This window comes from Mauremys reevesii, linkage group 14 (assembly GCF_016161935.1).
Source record: "Mauremys reevesii isolate NIE-2019 linkage group 14, ASM1616193v1, whole genome shotgun sequence".
In the NCBI taxonomy this organism is placed as follows: Eukaryota; Metazoa; Chordata; order Testudines; family Geoemydidae; genus Mauremys; species Mauremys reevesii.
In genome coordinates, this window is record NC_052636.1 from 1,318,291 (window position 1) to 1,339,442 (window position 21,152).

General features: G+C 51.8%; 2 protein-coding genes across 3 annotated transcripts in view; one reads left to right on the plus strand and one right to left on the minus strand.

The window, feature by feature from the left end:
- Positions 1-21,152, plus strand: part of LOC120381414 (zinc finger protein 850-like) — a 376,174-nt gene that overhangs the window by 200,405 nt on the left and 154,617 nt on the right. The window lies entirely within an intron of this gene.
- Positions 1,349-5,487, minus strand: LOC120381433 (zinc finger protein OZF-like). 2 transcript variants are annotated; one of them, XM_039499630.1, is made up of 2 exons: positions 5,352-5,436; positions 1,349-5,007 (listed from the first exon to the last, which is right to left on the minus strand). In XM_039499630.1, the coding sequence occupies exon 2, from the start codon at positions 4,994-4,996 to the stop codon at positions 3,494-3,496; it is 1,503 nt and encodes a 500-aa protein (XP_039355564.1). In that variant the 5' UTR covers positions 4,997-5,007; positions 5,352-5,436; the 3' UTR covers positions 1,349-3,493. The 2 variants fall into 2 exon arrangements, with proteins under 2 accessions (XP_039355564.1, XP_039355565.1); XM_039499631.1 differs by having other exon boundaries at positions 1,350-5,004; positions 5,352-5,487.

Genomic DNA, 21,152 nt, shown 5'->3' on the forward strand with positions numbered 1-21,152 from the left:
GTGCGGGAGGTTAGATTGGATGCTCATGTCATGCTGTCTGGGGCAGCTCAGAATTGAGAGTGCCGATCTCAGGGCAGAAAACAGGGCAGCCCCCCCCCCCCCCAAACTGCTGAGATACTTAGGTTTCATAGAATCATAAATAATTAGGTTTCACCCAGCCAGAAACAAATGTATTAGTGTTAGTCTTACCATGGGGCCACAGCCCCCGAGGCTCTCCAGCCCCCTTCTCTACCACCCAGACAAACTGGAATTTGTAATGAAACGTTATTGAAGCCAGAGAGCCGCACCTTAGGTTGCCCCTTGTGACGAAGTGGGACCTTTCGTAATGTTTTGCATTGTGACCGGGTGTACTTGCCCTGCATTGGAGGCGAAGGGGTTAAGGCAGCACTCTTGGCAGTGGAAGCCACGCCCCCCCCCATGTCCCTACTGGGCATGCTCCAACAGCTGCTGCAGTATAAAAGGCAGCCGCCCAGCTCAGTTGGGAGGATGCACCCCGCTGGCTCCAGTCGAGGAGTAGCTGGACCTCCAGGAGCAGGAGGTGCCAAGACCCAGACAGGTGCCCGGGTACCCCAGGGAGATTGCAGTTGCCAGGAACAGCACTGCCCAAGGGGCCTGCGGATTCCAACAACACCCAGACTTCGACGACAGGAGTTACAGTAGGTGGGAGCCCAGGGAGGGACTAGCCCGTGTTGCTGCTATGTCAGCGTGTTTCGGGCAGATTTGCCACCGTCAGGACCCTGGGCTGGGACCCAGGGGAGCAGGGAGGGCTTGGGTCCCCCTACGCTTTGAGTAGGCAGCCCACCAAACCTTCCTTGACTCTGGCCATTGGGCTGCACTTCCCTGCAGCCCAGGGGAGCCCTATGGTCTACACCATTGGGCTACACAGCCCCCAAGGCAAAGGGCAGCCATACAGACTTAAGTGTGGGGCTACTACGCCCTGGCCCCAACCCCCAGGGTGATGTGGGGAGGGTCTTGCTCTGTGACATGCAAGAATACTGTGTGTGCCTCAGTTTCCACTCTGTGTTGCACAAGTATCTAGGTGGTGGAACATGGGCGTGTGATCATTGCGCTGAAGGGCGGGTGTGAGTGCTATCTAACTGCCTGAGCCCGCTGGACGCTCTGTATCCTGGCAACTGGTAGCCGGAGCCCATCATACCCGAGGAGCCAGCTGAAGGAGTTGGAGAACAAAGAGAGAGGCGGAGGCCAGGCGACCGGTTTGGCCGGAAAAGAGACCAAGGATGGAGGTAATGTCCTGCTTCCTGTGCTGCTTTCCGTGCTTACAAGATCCGTTCTACGCTGTGTTCCAGACGACTAATAACCCTTCTGTTTTACAATGCTGGCTAAGTGTCACTGACTGCAAAGATGGGGTGCATGGTCCCCCAGGTGACCTCACTGCAGGGAGCTCACAGCAAGAATCAGGCATGAAACACTCTGAGGCCAGACCCACGGAGGTGCTGGAGCCGAGGAGGTTGGCCCTAAAGCGTGTACACTGAGGGATGTCACGCTACACACGGGTCCTGTCTGAACTTCACTCAGAGTGGTGCCAGTGCAGCCCCTGATGCTTCCAGCCCCAAAGGGCCAGTCACATACCCCAGCTCAATGGATACTCTCAGTCTCACAGCAGCGACCATGCTGCAGCCAATTTCTCTTCTTGTAAACTAACTCAAGACTTATTGGCTAAGGAATGAGAGTTCGAGGTTAGAACAGGTAAAATACATGAACAGGGGAGACCAAGTTTGTAAGTCCAAACTGATAGCAGAGATGTAGTTATCTCCCAGTGTCCACAAGTCTCCAGTGATACCCAAAACAATTCTGGGGAAGCTCTGTCTTGCATCTGTAATGCTTCCCAGGGAGTGTCCAAACAGCTCAGAGAGATGGGATCATTCCCAGGGTTCAGTCTTATAGTTGCTTTCTGTGGAAATCAATCTAGCAAGTGCTCTCATCACAGCATGGCCTCTTCCTTTGTTGACTAAACAGACTCACTACAATTTTTAAGTTGACCTAGGTGGCTTATGTCTGTCTGTCAGTGCTGCACGTCCTTACCCGGAGCACTTCTACGGGGAGATCTGCACCCACAGTCCAGTCAGCTGCTGTGCTCCCGGTGGGGAACTGAGAGCCCGGGGAAGGAGGGGGCGCAGGGTTCCCAGTAGGGAGTCCAAGTGGCAGCTCAAATTGGGAGCCTGAGTGTCAGCCTGGCTTGGAGCGGAGCCGGGCCTTCTTAGCAATGTCATGGCGGCGGTGGAGGTAAGCCAGCAGCCGCTGTAAGTAACGCAGTGTCTACACTGATACTGCATCACCCTAACTACACTGACATAAACCCTGTGCTCCTCGTGGAGGTGGTAGGGCCCTTATGTTGGTGGGAGCAAGGCTGTAGTGTGTACACTGGCATAAGCTGCCTTATGACGATGTAACTGTGTAGTGTAGACCAGGGCAAAATTTGCAGATTGCCGAGTGTCAAACACAATGGCCCATGCTTTGAAGTCCGCCTGCTTCTTCATTTACTGCTCCACGGCTCCAATCCCGCTGCAAGAATTGTACCCTTACGCATTCATTTGAGCTTTCCAAGCAATCGTTCATTGGTTGAAATGACGTTTACACGTCAAATAAATTCTCAACACAGGCTTTTGATCTAGGGTTAATTAAGAATAGGGACATAGATAACGTAAGGTTATAGCAATCAACAGGTTTATGGATATGTGAGAACAATTATATTTCATTTCCTCTGAAATGTACCAACACAGAAGTGAATTGGCCTGATCACAGTACAATACCTTTTGGCGACCTGATAGACAGCATCACAGCTCCTTTCTAGACTTATTTAGACTTATCCTTTCTTAGCATATTTAGCCTCTGAGAGCTGAGGACGCTGCATCGAGTGACATTTTGGGAAGTAGACGGGCAGAATGTGAAGACGATAAAGGCAACACTGCAACAGGATGGAATCCCTGCAAATCACCCATCACCTTCAGGTGCCACACAGGCTGAAACCACACCTTTCCCACCCTGCTTCTGCTCCTGGTTATATTTAAATGTGGAAAATGATACAAAACACCTTCAGCACACCCAACTTCAACGTGTGAGCAACTGGGAATGAGACGATCTGTTCCAAAGGGTGAACGCTGTGGCTCTAACAGTCACTTTGCCGTGGGAGACAGAGTATAAATGTAATGCTCCAGGTTTGACTAGGAAATGGAGACTGGGTCGGGTCATAAGGAAACGTGCTAGAGAACCGGGACATTAGACAAGAGCAATGTTATTATTGTAAGATTAGTTGTGTTTTTACATCAGGACAGCTAACACGAGCTACCTAACTCCATGGAAAATCCTACTGGGGATGAGGCCTAGGTAGATTTTTACGCTGATATAGCTAGTTGAGACCACCCTTATTTCCCACACCTTGAGCTGACTGACATTCCTGGCAGGAGGGGGACACATTCCCATGAGTCATAGGACTATGGAGTTTTACAGAAACTTACAGCCCTACATACGTTTTTTATGGTTTATCATCTCCTTTGTGGACTTTCTGATGCCTAACAAGTTGTGAGCTCTCGGTGAAGCGTCTCCCGCACTCGCTGCATTCATAGGGTCTCTCCCCGCTGTGGATTCTCTGATGTCTAAGGGCTGCGCGCCACGTGAAGGTTTTCCCACACTCGCTGCATTCATAGGGTCTCTCCCCTGTGTGGATTCTCCCATGATTCATAAGGTGTGAGCGTTGAGAGAAGGTTTTCCCGCACTCAATGCACTGATGGCATTTCTCTCTCGTGTGGATTCTCTGATGTTTCATAAGGGTTGAGTGCTCTGTGAAGCTTTTCCCGCACTCGGCGCATTCATAGCATCGTCCTCCCGTGTGGATTCTCTGGTGCGTAATAAGGTGCGAGCTCTCAGTGAAGGTTTTCCCGCACTCGCCGCATCCATAGGGACGCTCCCCGGTGTGGATTCGCTGATGTTTAGTAAGGCTAGAGTGGTCAGTGAAGCGTTTCCCGCACTCGCTGCATTCATAGGGGCGCTCGCCTGTGTGGATTCTCTGGTGTTTAGTAAGGTATGAACTCTGACTGAATCTTTTTCTGCACTCGCCACATTCGTAGGGCTTCTCTCCCGTATGGATTCGCTGATGCGTAATGAGGTGTGAGCTCTCAGCGAAGCTTTTCCTACACTCGCTGCATTCATAGGGCCTCTCCCCTGCATGGATTTTCTGATGTCTGATATGGGCTGAGCGCTGAGCAAAGGTTTCCCCACACTCACTGCATTCATAGGGTCTCTCCCCTGTGTGGATACTCTGATGCGTCGTAAGGGCTGAACGCCAAGTGAAGGTTTTCCCACACTCGCTGCATTCATAGGGTCTCTCCCCCGTGTGGATTCTTTGATGTGTAATGAGGTCTGAGCTCCGAGTGTAGCTTTTCCCACACTCGCTGCATTCGTAGGGCCGCTCCCCTGTGTGGAGCCTCTGATGTTTAGTCAGGGCTGAGCGCTGAGCAAAGCTTTTCCCGCACTCACAGCATACGTAGGGCCGCTCCCCCGTGTGGATTCTCTGATGCGTGATAAGGTCTGAATGCCGAGTGAAGCTTTTCCCGCACTCACAGCATTCGTAGGGTCTCTCCCGAGTGTGGATTCTCTCATGTCTAATGAGGTGAGAACTCTGAGTGAAGGTTTTCCCGCACTCGCTGCATTCATAGGGTCTCTCTCCCGTGTGGATTCTCTTATGATTACTAAGGCCTGAGCGTCCTCGGAAGTTTTTCCCACACTCAGTGCATGAGGTTTTTCCCTCTTCTGTGAGGTTTGTGTGCTGTTCTGTGGTTCCTCTGAGGCCTTTGTGAGTTGTCTGACAGTTAATGGATTTACCCTCTTTCTCCCCTGGCTGGCTCTCTGGCCTGTGCTGACTCTCATACGATTTTCCTTGCTCAAGACTTCCACACACATTCCCTTTGGATCTTAGCAATAATATCCGGTGTGGTTCCGGTTGCACATCATCCTTCTGCTGAAGATTCTGACCCACCATCCCATCACCTGCTGGGACACAGAGAGACACCACAAACAGGAATGGAAAATGGGAGAGGAAACCAAAGTAAGTGCTGGAGAGATGGGGAAAAATCAGGAACTGAATTACATAAACTTTTTTCCCCATAAGAGAGAAATTTTGTTTCCACATCCTATCCAAACACTCAGGTCAGGGAAGGAGCTACTGCCAGGTGCCAGTCAGGATGGGCAGGAAGCCATAAGCAACATCTGCCCTGAGGATATGACACATGCTGGGGAAAATCCTGAACTGAGAGAGCTCACGAGGTCTTTGTAGGAAATCCCAGCTCCTTCCTTCAGGCACTGACAGCTTCTGAGTTCGTTTAATGATTCCTCACCTGGGCAGGCACCTCTCAGGATCTCTTGTTCCTCTGATTCCTGGAGGTCTGGGACCCAGGGCTCCTCCCCTTTCTCCAGCCGGGAGATCACATCAGATTTGGAAACGGGAAGCCCTGCTCAGGGGAAGAAAACAAGGGACATCAGTTGAATTCATGGGACACTTGTCAGAAAAAAAAAAAGTTCTATTATTTTAACCCCAGCCAGTAACCAGGCCCAACTCCCAGGCTGCTCAAAGGTGCTGGGTGCTCTGCTTTTGGGGGATTTCACCATCCCCATCTCGCCTGTGAGCACACAGAGCCCGACACTCGTCAGACAGGCTCCAAAAACACAGCAAAGGTAATTCCACGTCCCAGACAGTGAAGACTCCAGACAGCGGGTAAGTCCCCTGAGACATGCTTCTTTCTGGCAGAGAGAGGAGCAGAGACAGAGAGCCGTAGGAGAGCTGGAACGGGAGAGCATTGGCCGGTGGGGTTCAGCGCAGAGGTCCCAGAATGCAGTATGTCAGGGGCATTATATGTCAGGAACGCACATTTTGAGGAAATAAGGACGCTAGTAAGTCAGATGCAATGGAAGGGAGTATGAATTTCCCTCAGCGTGTGGATAACTCCAGTGAATTAAATACAATAATTTAGGCACAACAGACTCTGATTCTTCTGGGAAAGGAGAATGTGAAAAAGAACCAGACCATGCGACTCCAGGAGGGACTGACTCATAGATCCCAGGCACCTGCAGGGAAGACAGATTGTGGTCACTGCAGACGGCGAGTGAGTGAAGTGAGACCCTTTCAGTCCCCAGAAGTTTCCCTACTTGCAATGACATCACTAGAAAGCAGGGATGGAGCGTATTGTCGGTGCAAGGAACGTAAGATTTCAGCAAAGGTGGCAGGGTCACAGGGCTTAGGGGAAAAACGTGTGTGTGTGTGTGTGTGTGTGTGTGTGTGTGTGTGTGTGTGTGTGTGTGTGTGTGTGTGTGTGTGTGTGTGGCTAAAATGGCATTGCCTTAGTAATGGTGTTCAGGGTGCTCCCGGCTTCTGTCCTTAAAACTTGAGTGTCATTAGTAAATAATGCAGCATGTTAATTCAGCAAACCTCAGTGTTACTTATAAAAAAGACAATCACAAGCACGGTTCAGTGACAAAGGCACTCAGCAAGTTTTATCGCCCGCCAGGCACATTCCTCGTACCCTGGTGCCATGGTTACACAATGTGGCTAATCATACAGTATTTCATCAGCTGCAAATCTGAAGAGGAATCCAAGGAGCCTGCCCTGCTGTGTGCCACAGAAAGAAACAGTCCCAGATTACCTTTGGCATTCGTGGAGCAGCTGCACAGGGTGGACCGTTGCTACTGGGCTTGGGAAACAAACACTGAGTGGTGGGATCATATGGTTATGGAGGTCTGGGGTGACAAGCAGCAGCTGAAAAACTTTGGGATGCACAAAGCCAACTTCCTGGAACTGTGAGCGGAGCTCGCCCCTGCCCAGCGCTGCAAGGCCACCAAAATGAGAGCTGCTCTGTCGGTGGAGAAGCACGTGGCAATTACTGTGTGGAAGTTGGCAACTCCAGACTGCTACAGGTTGGTCACGAATCCGTTTGGAGTTGGGAAGTTGACGGTGGGGGGGTCACGTTCACGCAAGTGTGCGAGGCCATTAATTGCATCCTGCTACGACGGACTGTGACTCTGGGAAATGGGCACGAAATAGTGCATGGCTTTGCGGGAATGGGATTCCTTAGCTCTTTGGGGGTGACAGATGGCACCCGTATCCCAATTTTGGCCCCATCGATAGAAAGGGCTTCTTCTGTGTGGTATTGTAGGTGCCTGTGGATCACCGGGGTTGTTTCACTGATATCAGCGCAGGGTGGTCAGGGAAGGCGCATGACACGTGCATCTTCTGAACCATTGGCCTGAATAGCAAGCTGCAAGCAGGGACTTTCTTTCCAGACCAGAATACTCCACTGGGGGATGTTGAAAGGCCCATCGTGATCCTGGGAGACCCAGCCTACCCCTTACTCCCATGGCTCATGAAGCCCTACGCCGGAAACCTTGAAATAAGCCCCCACAGAGACGGTGGGAGTTCTCTCCCCAACCTCCTTGCTGACCTGTGATGAAAAGGGCTCAGCAGACTGTAACCCCGGCCCCAGAGAGAGAAGGGCTATGGGGAGGGTCGCAGTGAGCCACTGAGGCTAGCGAAACCGCCTGGAAGCGCGGGACCCACGGGGACACGGTCGGAGCTCTGCCCTGTTAGGTTGACAGAAGAATACTTCCATCGACCTGGCAGTGTCTACACCAGGGCTTAGGTTGGCTTAACTATGTCTCTCAGGGATGTGATTTTTTTTCTCCACACCCCTCAGTAACATAGCTAGGTCAACCTACGTTTCAGGTGTGGACCAGGCCTTAGCTCTAATCCCCTCCACACACCGTCCCCTTCCCTACACAGCTCAGCCCTCCCCACCTACTGGCATCTTCTTCCCCCACCCACTCCCGAACGGCACCTTATACATTCTCCTATCAACAGACAGGCTCATCTGACCGCCACACAATCCATGCACGACATAGTACATCTATTTACTGGACTTTATTTGGAATTGCCTCTTAAAATGAGGAAGAGGTAGGAAAGTTACCATTCAGGTTTCATAAATCCAGAAAGGATAAATTAAATAAAATGTAAAAATGGTATTTTTTTTTCCAAAATGGCCGATAGCACCAAAAAAAATTTCACATATCCAAAAATGATACCTGGGCAGGACATAAGGCAAAAAAAAAGGGGGGGGGGTAATAGAAACCTGCCAAAAAATATATGATGAGAAAACATATAAAAGCAAGCCCCCACAATGATTAATAACTGATGGGACGGGAATCCTTACCCAGCGAGGTCACATTCTCGTAGTTCTCCTGCATGACATCCCTGTAGAGGGCTCTCTGAGCGGGGTCCAGCAGAGCCCCCTCTCCCCTGGTGAAATACACAGCCACCTCCTCGAAGGTCACCGGCCCCTGCAAGAGAATAATTCCCCAGTCAGTACCAGCTGCCCCAGTCACAACCGCACTATTTATGGGAGAGCAGGGCCGGTAAAACAGAAGTTCTTGGAGTGGCATGGTAGCAGAGTCCCACCCCCATGCTTTTCAGAGTAGCTAGGATGCATCAGGATAGGGTGAGAAAGAGAGCCCCTCATCCCACCCAGAGGACAGAGGGAGCCACAGTCTTCACATTTATCACACATCTACTAACCAGAGATTGATACAGTAGACGGAGCCCCCAGCAGGGTCCTGCTACTGCCCCCTGGAAGGAATCCGAACTCCCTCAAAATAAAGAAACAAATATATAACAAATAAAAGAAAGGGGAAGTCAATAGGAAAGAATATAAGTCAGAAGCCTGGAATTGTAGAAAACTGAAAAGGGAAGCAAAGGGACACAAGGCGAACTCTAGGGCCAGCAGAGTTAAGGATGATATAAAGGAGATTTTTTTAAAATTGTACTAGAACAAACCAAATCCTAACCATGGTATTGGTACATTACTAAATGGAAATGGTAGAAGTATCAATAATAATGCAGAAGAGGCAACATTTTTCAGTAAATAGTTCTGTTCTATAAAAAAACAAATGATTGTCAGGAACCAGGGCCTGCAAGCAGTGAGTCTGAAAGCAGGGCCTACAGCAGAACCAGTTTCTGTGCAACCTAATGAGTGCAGCTGGTGTGTAATAAATTGCCTAATTGGCTATACTGTGTGATTGATTGGAAGAGTCAGCAGACCAACTCCTATGTCCGGCAGCAACAGCAGTGCAGCAGCTGCTCAAAGCTGTGATAGCGCCTGCACCTGCTTGTTCCCAGGCTTACCCCACTCCAGATAACCAGGTTCTGACCCTGGGCTCCGACTCCTGAGCAAGTTTGCAGTCTTGGGAGAGTCTGCGCCTAGACCAACCACCTCTACTCAAAGCTTGAGAAATGCAAGTTCAATAAGGAGACAGTGAAATTCCTGGGCTAGATGGTCACACCTGAGGGGCTCACCATGGACCCACATAAGACTGGCAGTATCCGAGTGGGGTGTACAGGGGAGCAACAATTCCTGGGGTTTGCCAATTTCTACAGGCAATTTATTAAAAGATTCTCTAGCCTGGTTTCACCGAGAAAAAGGGGACCCAATTTTGCCTGGTCCACAGAGAATCAGTCAGCCCTTGAATGACTGACAAGAGCGCATTCACCTCATCACTTATCCTGATTCACTCAGATCCCATTTATATCAAGAACAATGCCTCGAACTTTGCCATTGGTGCAGTATTATCTCAACATGCACAACCAAATCCACTCTGTGCTTTTTAATCTTGGAAGCTAAGCGCCACAGAGAACAATTACAATATTTGAGGAAGGAGATACTATCGTAAAAGGTATCAAGGAGTGGTGCCACCTCCTAGAAGGACCCCAATTCCTAGTCCAAGTCATGATGACCCATAAGAACTTGGAATATCTAGGGACTGATACATGAATTTGAAGGAGAGGGACCAGTGGATCCCACTTTGGTTCTCACTTACATTTTGTTGTAATCTCTCACCCGGGAATGAGAAACGGGAAAGCAGATGCCCTGTTCTGCAAAGTTGAGGCTCTCGCACTTGAGGAAGAGTGCTCCATTACCATGCTCAAGGCATCCAACTCTGTCAACAGCATTACTGTCAGCTGTGTGACGTCTTCCATCCACTACCTGATCCCCGATGACCCATGCCCAACCCAGACCCTGAATGATGCAGGTACCCAACCCAACGTGAACCAGAGTTTCAACTAAAACCTCTCCAGCGCATCATCAAAGATTTACAACCTATCCTTAAAGATGATCCCTCACTCTCACAGATCTTGGGAGACAGGCCAGTCCTCGCTTATAGACAGCCTCCCAACCTGAAGCAAATACTCACCAGCAACCGCACACCATACAACATAAACACTAACCCAGGAACCTATCCTTGCAGCAAAGCCCGATGCCAGCTCTGTCCACATATCCATTCAAGTGACACCATCATAGGACCTAATCACATCAGACACACCATCAGGGGCTCGTATACCTGCACATCTACCAACGTGATATATGCCATCATGTGCCAGCAATGCCCCTCTGCCATGTACATTGGCCAAACCGGACAGTCTCTACGCAAAAGAATAAATGGACACAAATCTGACATCAGGAATCATAACATTCAAAAACCAGTGGGAGAACACGTCAACCTCTCTAACCACTCAGTGACAGACTTGAAGGTGGCAATTTTGCAACAAAAAACCTTCAAAAACAGACTCCAAAGAGAAACTGCTGAACTTGAATTAATATGCAAACTAGATACTATTAACTGTGGCCTAAACACAGACTGGGAATGGTTGGGGCATTACACCAATTGAATCTATTTCCCTATGTTAAGTTCTCCTCACACCTTCTATGGGCCATCTTTATTATCACTTCAAAAAGTTTTTTTTCCTCCTGCTGACGATAGCTCATCTCAATTGATTAGACTCTGCTTGTTGGTATGCATACTTCCACCTTTTCATGTTCTCTGTATGTATAAATATCTTCTGTCTGTGTGTTCCATTCTATGCATCCGAAGACGTGAGCTGCAGCTCACGAAAGCTCATGCTAAAATAAATTTGTTAGTCTTTAAGGTGCCACAAGTACTCCTGTTCTTTTTGCGAATACAGACTAACACGGCTGCTACTCTGAAACTACAGAATGGTTTCCCCATTGCAAGGTTGTCTTTACGTTCCAGAGGGACAACCTAAGCTTAAGGTATTGATCAATGGTGTGTGATCAATGGTTCCATGTCTAGTTGGCAGCTGGTATCAAGTGGAGTGCCCCAAGGGTCAGTGCTGGGGCCGGTTTTGTTCAATATCTTTCTTAACGATCTGGAGGATGGTTTGGACTGCACCCTTAGCAAGTTTGCAGATGACACTAAACTGGGAGGAGTGGTTGATACGCTGGAGGGTAGGGATAGGATACAGAGGGACCTAGACAAATTAGAGGATTGGGCCAAAAGAAACCTGATGAGGTTCAACAAGGAGAAGTGCAGAGTCCTGCACTTAGGACGGAAGAATCCCATGCACTGCTACAGACTAGGGACCGAATGGCTGGGCAGCAGTTTTGCAGAAGAGGACCTAGGGGTTATGGTGGACGAAAAGCTGAATATGAGTCAACAGTGTGCCCTTGTTGCCAAGAAGGCTAATGGCATTTTGGGTTGTATAAGTAGGGGCATTTCTAGCAGATCGAGGGATGTGATCATTCCCCTCTACTCAGCACTGGTGAGGCCTCATTTGGAGTACTGTGTCCAGTTTTGGGCCCCGCACTACAAGAAAGATGTGGAAAAATTGGAGAGAGTCCAGCGGAGGGCAACAAAAATGATTAGGGGGCTAGAGCACATGACTTATGAGGAGAGGCTGAGGGACCTGGGATTGTTTAGCCTGCAGAAGAGAAGAATGAGGGGGGATTTGATAGCTGCTTTCAACTACCTGAAGGGGGTTCCAAAGAGGATGGATCTAGACTGTTCTCAGTGGTGGCAGATGACAGAACAAGGAGTAATGGTCTCAAGTTGCAGAGGGGGAGGTTTAGGTTGGATATTAGGAAAAACTTTTTCACTAGTAGGGTGGTGAGGAACTGGAATGGGTTACCTAGGGAGGTAGTGGAATCTCCTTCCTTAGAGGTTTTTAAGGTCAGGCTTGACAAAGCCCTGGCTGGGATGATTTAGTTGGGATTGGTCCTGCTTTGAGCAGGGAGTTGGACTAGATACCTCCTGAGGTCCCTTCCAACCCTGAGATTCTATGATTCTATGAAACACTGTCACGATTCACTTTTGGCCAGCTAAAGACTTGGAATCTGGTCTCAATGAGCTTCTGGTGGCCAGGCCTCTGAGCTTACATCTAAGATGATCTGCAATCCTGCGACCTGCACGCCCATACCAAGAACTGAGGATTGAAGCCCCTAGATCTCCTCCAACCTCTGCCCAGGAATCCACAGTTTTGATCGACTATCTCAATGGACTTCGCTGCAGAGCTGCCGTGGTCCCAAGGACACTCGGTAATCCTGGTTGTCATCCACCTGCTAACAACCGTGGTGCGCTTCATCCTGTGTCGTACCATTCCTACCGCAGGGGAGATGGCTCGGCTCTAGCTAGTCCTAATCCATCTTTCACTCGCAGGCGAATAGCCAAACGAATCAAAAAGTATCTTTGCTTCTTTCTGAGCTACCACCGGGAATGACCGGCTTTTCCCTCCTGTCCTACACTGAAATGCAAGCCATGCCTTGATCCAACATAGCCCATTCTTTGCAAACGATGGCTACCCCCCAGACTCGCCCGTGAGCTACCCAATACCAGCCACCGCAGATATAGCCTCCCGCCACATCAGGAGCTCGAGGGACACTTCCGGTTCACTAAACAAGCCTATAAGCAGCATGGGTGCTGCCCCCAATCTGTCCGTAGGGGACAAGCTGCAGCTCTCTGCCCAGACCTTTAGATCAAGCCACCCATCGGCCAAACTGGACGATCCAGTCCTGGCCCCCTTCAATATTAGTGACTCCAGGAGCCGTCACGTTACAGCTGCTCAAGCTCTCAAAGATCCATCTCATCTTTCACATCTCACTTTTGCAGCCCAAGACTGGGAACCCCAAACTGCTCCAGCCCATCGCCGCCACCCATAAGATTCTGCCGATAGGAGGAGACTCTCGGTGAGTTAGGGGAAAGCCCCCATTTCTGGTGGGCTGGGAAGGCTTTGATCTGGCCGAGTGACCTGGGAAACCAGCTGAGAACATCCTTGTGAGAGCTCCACCAGAAGTACCCGGAGAAATTTGGCCCTAAGGCTGCCGAGGGTGGGTACGGTCAGCAAGCAGGACCCGCAGCAGAGTCAGTTCTCTTCCCACACCGTTCCCCATGGCGGTGACAGCTTCTGCACCTGCTGGCTTCCAGCCTTGCCTTGGTTTTTGTTTCGCTCCAGGTAACTCAGTTCTGACCCTCAGCCCCGATTCTGGACTTCTGACTTCAGCTGTGGGCGCTCGGATCTCGGGGAGGCCCTGCACCTCGGCAGGGGGGGTGAGTCCCTCTCCCTGCCGCCTCCCTGTCCTGGGATCTGGGTACTCTGCCCTTCTTGGGACAGTGAGAGCGGCTCCCGCTGCCGCCTCTCTTCCCCGATGTCAAGGAGGCTCTGTCCATCTGCAGGAGTGTGATCCCCTCTCCTTGGCCCCGTGGGAGCTGAGACTGGGGATGGGGGTGGGGGGGTGGACGGAAGGTAACAAATTCAATCCTCCGAAATCCAGGAAATGAATAGTTAGGTAGCGTGCGGCCCTCCAGTAAGCTCCTGCCTGGGCTCTGCGTACGGAGCTGCACAAGGCAGGAGCGAGCAGGTATTATCTTCTCACGTGCTCATGGCTTCTCCGGTGCCGGGCGTGGACAGGAGCTAGACGTGTTGGAGGGAGGGGTGGGGGGGAAGATAGCGGCGCGCCCGTCTCCTCTTGTATACGGAGAGTTACTGTAACCACAACGCATCAGGCGCTCCTGTGCCTTGGTCCTGCCTTGGTCCCGGTTTCGCTTCCCAACTCCAGCTCTGACCCTCCTGATTCCTGACTTCGGCTCTGACCACTGACCCCACTTCCCGGCTCCCAAATCCTGCTCCAGCCACTAGGACTGACCACCCCCGGCCCGGTCATGACACGATGTCATAAAGCTGTCAAGAGTTTTGGGCCACAGAGCATGCCTGAAATGTCTCCCACCGGTCCCGTTAGCAAACAGACACTGCAAGCATTTCGAAACACCATCATCATCTCCACTGCACAGTAACAATATGTAGGGACGATGGGAGAAACAGCTAAGACTGCGAGTCCCAGGGGAAAGACGGATGGATTGGGACAATTCCTGGCTCTGCTACTGGTCTGCTGCGTGACCTAGGGCAAGACACTTCACCTCTCTATGCTTACAATTACAACGGCCTGAAGTAACACCATCTCCTACAGCAAACATTTCTAGTTCTAGTCAAAAAAACCAACCCCAAACCCCTGGAAATTGTCTGGGGGGAAAAACACCTTTGTCAACACAGCGTTAAGGTTTCCCAGAAGTATCTTGTGTCCTTCCAGTTCAGCAGAACTCAAACTTGTAATAACCAGGAAATACTGAATTAAGGTACACACCCGTGCACCCCTAACGCTGGTCCTGGGGCCAGTTTTGTTCTTTATTAATGATCTGGAGGACGGCGTGGACTGCACCCTCAGCAAGTTTGCAGATGACACTAAACTGGGAGGAGTGGTAGATACGCTGGAGGGTAGGGGTAGGATACAGAGGGACCTAGACAAATTAGAGGACTGGGCCAAAAGAAACCCGATGCTCAGGGCCAGCTCTACTGTTTTCACTGACCAAAGCAGCGCGCCGAATTGCCGCCGCGGACGGTCCGTGTGCTGTTAGGGTGGTATGCGCACAACCCTGCTTTCCCCTCGGGCCTGACCTGCTCCTGCCACCCGCGCGTCCCCGCTCTCCCAGGCCGGCTGGGGCGCTTAGCGGGGTGACACGCAGATTCCCACGCATGCCACTGACCTGCCAGGACCGAGCTCGAGCTCCCTGCGACAAACTCTCGCAAACCCCGAACCCCACCCTCTCGGTGCTGTTGCAACTCACCCGACCGGTGCGCCCGGCCGTGGGGGGAACGTTCCGGCTTCAGGAAGGGCCGGCCTGGAGCGGGGCGGGAGTGGTACCCCACCCCCGGGGGGAGCTACACGGGGGTAACACGTGTCCCCTGCCCCTCCCTCCGTCAGGCCCAGGCCACCTAAGGGGACACCTCTCCCTCCAGCCGCACCCGGGCCGGCTGACCCGTTACTCTGTGAGGCTGCCATGGGTCGGCCCCAGCCGGCCGCCCCCAGGCGCTGCCTGAGTTACACGGGACCCCGGCACTCTCCCGACTGAGCTGCGGCCCAGCGCTGGTGCATGTGGCGTGTCCGCGCTCCTGTCTCCACGGGCCCTGCTCGGCCCGCTGGGGCCGGCTCTGAACCTGGCCTCAGACCTCACTGGGCTGGGCCCTTGCAGCTGGCTACGGCAGGGGTATTGTGCTGGGCTCTGCGGCTGCCACGGCTGGACGCCAGGGCCGGTGCTACCGGTTTTGCCGCAGACAGCTGAACATAGAAGCTGCCGCCGGGGAAACACGCCTGCCGCCCTAACGGCGCACGGACTTCCCCCGCCCTCCACGGTGGCAATCCGGCGCGCTGCTTGGGGGCAAAAACACGCGGACGGCCGCCCCTTGCAGATTGCCGCCCCAAGCACCTGCTTGGGGTGCTGGTGCCTGGAGCCGGCCCGGCTGATGAGGTTCAACAAGGACAAGTGCAGAGTCCCGCACGTAGGACGGAAGAATCCCATGCACTGCTACAGACTAGGGACCGGATGGCTGGGCAGCAGTTCTGCAGAAAAGGACCTAGGGGTTACGGTGGACGAGAAGCTGGATATGAGTCAGCAATGGGCCCTTGTTGCCAAGAAGGCTAATGGCATTTTGGGCTGTATAAGTAGGGGCATTGCCAGCAGATCGAGGGATGTGATCATTCCCCTCTATTCAGCACTGGTGAGGCCTCATCTGGAGACGTGTCCAGTTTTGGGCCCCACACTACAAGAAGGATGTGGAAAAATTGGAGAGAGTCCAGTGGAGGGCAACAAAAATGCTTAGGGGGCTGGAGCACATGACTGATGAGGAGAGGCTGAGGGAACTGGGATTGTTTAGTCTGCAGAAGAGAAGAGCGAGGGGGGATTTGATAGCTGCTTTCAACTACCTGAAAGGGGGGTTCCAAGGAGGATGGAGCTCGGCTGTTCTCAGTGGTGGCAGATGACAGAACAAGGAGCAATGGTCTCAAGTTGCAGAGGGGGAGGTTTAGGTTGGATATTGGGAAACACTATTTCCCTAGGAGGGTGGTGAAGCACTGGAATGGGTTCCCTAGGGAGATGGTGGGTTGACAAAGCCCTGGCTGGGATGATTTAGTTGGGGTTGGTCCTGCTTTGAGCAGGGGGTTGGACTAGAAACCTCCTGAGGTCGCTTCCAACCCTGATATTTTATGATGGCTGATGACTCCCACACTTCCACTGTGCTGTTGCAGATGGTGCATATCACTCAGATAACCGGGCCCATGACAACTGCAGCACAACCCCGTGGCCTTTGCTGAGACAGAATTGGGTTTTAGGCCGACAAGAGGGACTGACATTCGTTCTACACTGAAACACTCAGCCTGCCCGCCAGAAACCATCTCACTCCTGGACCATGTCCACACTGGAAATGACTTGGGTGTAACTTGTGTTGCTCAGAGGTGTGAATAAGCCACCCCCTGAGTGACATAAGTTAAACTGACCCAAGCACTAGCGTAGATGATGCAATTGGGCAGGAGAGCTTCTCCCACCACCACCGCTCCTGCTGAGCGTGGGGGCTGGAGTTAATAAATCGATGGGAAAGCTCTCTCCCGCCAGCTTCCAGCGTCTGCACTAGAAGCACGGGTGCAGCTGTGCCTCTGTAGCGCCTCCGGGGCAGACGTAGCCTCGGGAAATGTAACGACGCCTTCGCCCCCGTGTGCGGCCCTTCCACCCTTCCCCAGAAGATTTCCAGCTAACGTTCCTCTGTCCCGGGCCCATCGCTGAGCACGCAGACGGTGCTCCCATCCCACCTCGCTGCTGACAATCCCCACGGCAAGCAGACCCCTGTGGCTTGCTACTGACACGATGCAGACTGGCACCTCAAGGTGCACATACGCCTCTTTCCTTTGATCATACCCATGGGGGAGGGACACCCAAACCCAGCTCTCCTCATATCACAGTCACTCCTCACATTAATGCCCAGATTTCATCACATCACAACTCTACCCTCCAGAACTGGAGGGATAGCTCAGTGGTTTGAGCACTGGCCTGCTAACTCCAGGGTTGTGAGTTCAATCCTTGAGGGGGCCACTTAGGGATCTGGGGCAAAAATTGGTCCTGCTAGTGAAGGCAGGGGGCTGGACTCGATGACCTTTCAAGGTCCCTTCCAGTTCTAGGAGATTGGTGTATCTCCGATTATGATACCAACTAACCCCTCGACTGTTCAGCGCAGCTACACCTAACACAGCAAGTGCAGGGAGATACCACCCAGTGGCTGTTGCCAACTCCAGGGGGCAGAGTTAAGGTTGCATTGGCAGGCACATTAGCTCTCTATTTCCTAGGTGTTGGAGGTTTGACTTTTGCTGAACTCGACACTCTGGCAGGGCCCAACACACTGCTGGGCGACCTTACCGCTGCATGAATGAAGGTGTCAGGGACTAGATGAATGTTCAGTAAATACCCAGAAAGGGACGGCTCCCCACCCCTACCTGCCATGCACACCAGCAGCAAAGCCCAGGGCAAGGCAACGTTCAGAGGCAAAGGAACAGGAATGGAGCTGGGAGGTTCCCTGGCAGCAGGAGACAACAGGCAGTTGGTATTGGAAGAGAACAGAGCTGGGCCATTGGGGGGAAGGGGGGACAGCAGGTGGGACTTAGGTTACCTGGGGCTGGGGGGGGGGATGGGGGCTCCCCCCCCCTCTCCCCTCCCCTCCCCCGTCCGCCCCTGTGCTTGGCGCGCGAAGCCTCCCCCCCCCCCCCCCCAGAGGCAGCCGTCGCTCTCCCAAGCAGCAACCACTAACTCGCATCCCATTTGGGGAATGACTCAGGGGCAAAAAAAACAAATTTCCCACCTGCGCCCGGACAAATCGCTGCAGATAAAATGGGCGGGCGAGCACCCCAAACGCGAGGGGACTTTAAAGCGGCATTGGAGAACTGGAAAAACCAGCGGAGGGGAAGCGAGCAATGGAGCCGCGGCAGACCCCAGTGGAGCGAGCAGCAGTGTGTATTTTAAGGGCACGAATCGCCCCTCCCCAGCCCGTCTCTGGGCGTGCCAGGCACACACGGGAAAGGAGAGAGAAACGGGCAGAGGCAGGAGAAATAAATAGGCACATACCCTCCCAGACCCCTCCACGGCATCGCCCCACGGCAGATCACGGCCGTGCCTGGACATGGACCGGCCACGAAGGGGCGACAGAGCTCCAGGCCGAACATTTTTCAACCCCCCCACAAGGAAACGGCATTTCCCGTCCGCCCCAGGCTGTGCGAGGGGGCGCTGCGTTCCTCTCACAGCAGCCCGGGGAGACAGGGTGAGGAGGGTGGGGGTTGTGCTGGGGTCCCACACCTGGGAAGCGGGGCGGGAACTCGCCTCCCCATCCCGGCATTTCACCGGCACAGCCCAGGGACCCGGGATTTACCCCGTGAAGTGTGCAACCAGCCAACCACGGAGCGCTGTGCTGGCCAGCCAAAGGAGGGTAATCCTCCGCTCCCCCCACTCCGGCTGGGCCGGCTGGCTAGTCAGCGTCGTCAGCTGACAATTCATTATGACATTGACATGTTTATGAGTAAATCCCCCGAGACCCACCAATCCCTGCCATCCCTCTGCTGGGCTATAAGGATTTGTGGGACTCAGCTGCAGACCCTGCAGCGAGCACCGGCCCCTCTCCCCTGCCCAGGACTTTTTAAACAGGACAGGGGAAAATCTAAATATTAGGGGCCAAATTGTGGAAGCTGCTTCCAACCCCAAGTTTAAATGAAGCCAAAGCTCCGTCTCTCCCAGGGTCTGGCCCTACGTGCAAAATAATAGACCCGCGCCTGAAATCTGAAAGGGACACTTTAGATCAGACAGAATTTTATGTGTCGGCTCACTTCAGGGAATTAACACTAAAAGGAACAACCCAGTGCAGGTGGCACCCTGAGGGGAAAGGCCGATCACTTTAATCGAATGTGGGAGCCCCCTTGTTAAAATGCTTTGGTCCTAACACTGCAGCTATGGCCTGGTGTCACTACAGGGCAGAGTTAAGGTGGTTGAGGTGCCTTATGTGGCCTGGTGTCACTACAGAGCAGAGTTAAGGTGGTTGAGGTGCCTTATGTGGGTATTTTGATTTCCTAGCATGTTGGGATTGCTTTTAAGTAAAGTTGGCAGAATTTGATTTCTTTTAAATCATTTTGATAGAGATCGATGTTTACTGAAGCCTTTCCAATTTTATGGATTTAAATTTTCACAGTTGTGGGGAATTTGGGTTGGGGCCGGGCAGTTATTCAATGACAGATGGTGAGATTCAAGTTACAGCTTTATAACTGCTCAGATACGAACCATCAACCAATGTACAAAAGTAAATATCGTTAAAGCAATTTAAGACGGTCTCAAACAGCATTTTCCCCCTTACTTTGCCTCTCTGTGACTTTAGATTATTCTAATCAAAATGGGTTTTTCATTTGTGTGTGTACAGTGGAATCAACGTTTGCCAATGTTGACTGATTAAAAATCCAATCCTTTCAAGCCTATTTTTAAATATCATCTTAATTCTTGAATTTGCTGCTTGGTGAAAGGAGTGGGATTTAATAGGTTAGAATGGGGCGGGGGGTGGAGGCTGGGAGCCAGGACTCCTGGGTTCTATGGTCAGGGATAGTGACTGAGCAGGGACTGCTTACCCAGCCCTAGAGGGGACACATCTGGGAGGAGACACAGTGAGGTGGTTAAGGCATTTCTAAGGGTCTGTGTTCCCTTGCAGCTCCGACGCAGCCTGTGGGACTTTCTGCAGGTCCCTTACTCACTTTGTGCCTCAGTTTCCCCATCAGTAACCTACAACTTTTCTCACAGCAGGAAGGGGGAGGCAGGGATCTCTGCCATGGTGCATATTCTGGCCTGGTGGAAGGAATATTAGAATCTGCATTGACAATGAAAATAAACGGGACAGGCTACGCTCCTGCTTCAGCTCACAAACTGCTCTGGGGCGGGGTTGCAGGGGGAATATTCCCACATGATAAGGGTCCATGCGCAGTGGGTGGGGGAAGGGTTACAGTTTCCTGGGCTGTTTCTCAGGGAGAGGGTATCAGGCTGGATGAGCCAATGAGTGTGATCCCCCTACAACATCTAGTATGAAAAATGACTCAGGGCAAGAGGTTCCCTCCAAAACAGAGAACAGGCTGCCATTAAAAACAACCCTGCACACTGGAGAGGCCTTTTTCAAATCAATCTTCCATCATTCCATGGGACATGGTAAGATCTGAAATTTGACATCGGTGTTTAGTGAGTAATAAAAAAGGAGGCAAATATAAGGAATCTGAGATCCTTGGTCACCGATTTCAGGAAAGTGGAAACATAGGAGGAATTTTGAAACAATAGTTGATACAGGGGGAAATGTGAACTGATTTCATATCAATGTTTTGCGAAGTTGAGAGAACAGAGGCAAAACTTGCAATGATTTTATCTCACTCGATAGTCAAGAATCGGATCAAAGGGCAACATTTGAGCTTTGATGTGAGTATCCGATAATTAGATGGGACATCTCAGGGATAATGGATCAGACCTGGATCGCTAGAGAGAAAACGGGGGGAGATTTTCAAGCATAGAATCACAGAATATCAGGGTTGGAAGTAGGGTGACCAGATGTCCCGATTTTGGGGTCTTTTTCTTATATAGGCTCCTATTACCCCCCACCCCCTGTCCTGATTTTTCACATTTGCTGTCTGGTCACCCTAATTGGAAGGGACCTCAGGAGGTATCTAGTCCAACCCCCTGCTCAAAGCAGGACCAACCCCAACTAAATCATCCCAGCCAGGGCTTTGTCAAGTCTGACCTTAAAACCCTCTAAGGAAGGAGATTCCACCACCTCCCTAGGGAACCCATTCCAGTGCTTCACCACCCTCCTAGTGAAATAGTGTTTCCTAATATCCAACCTGGACCTCCCCCACTGTAACTTGAGACCATTGCTCCTTGTTCTGTCATCTGCTACCACTGAGAACAGTCTAGATCCATCC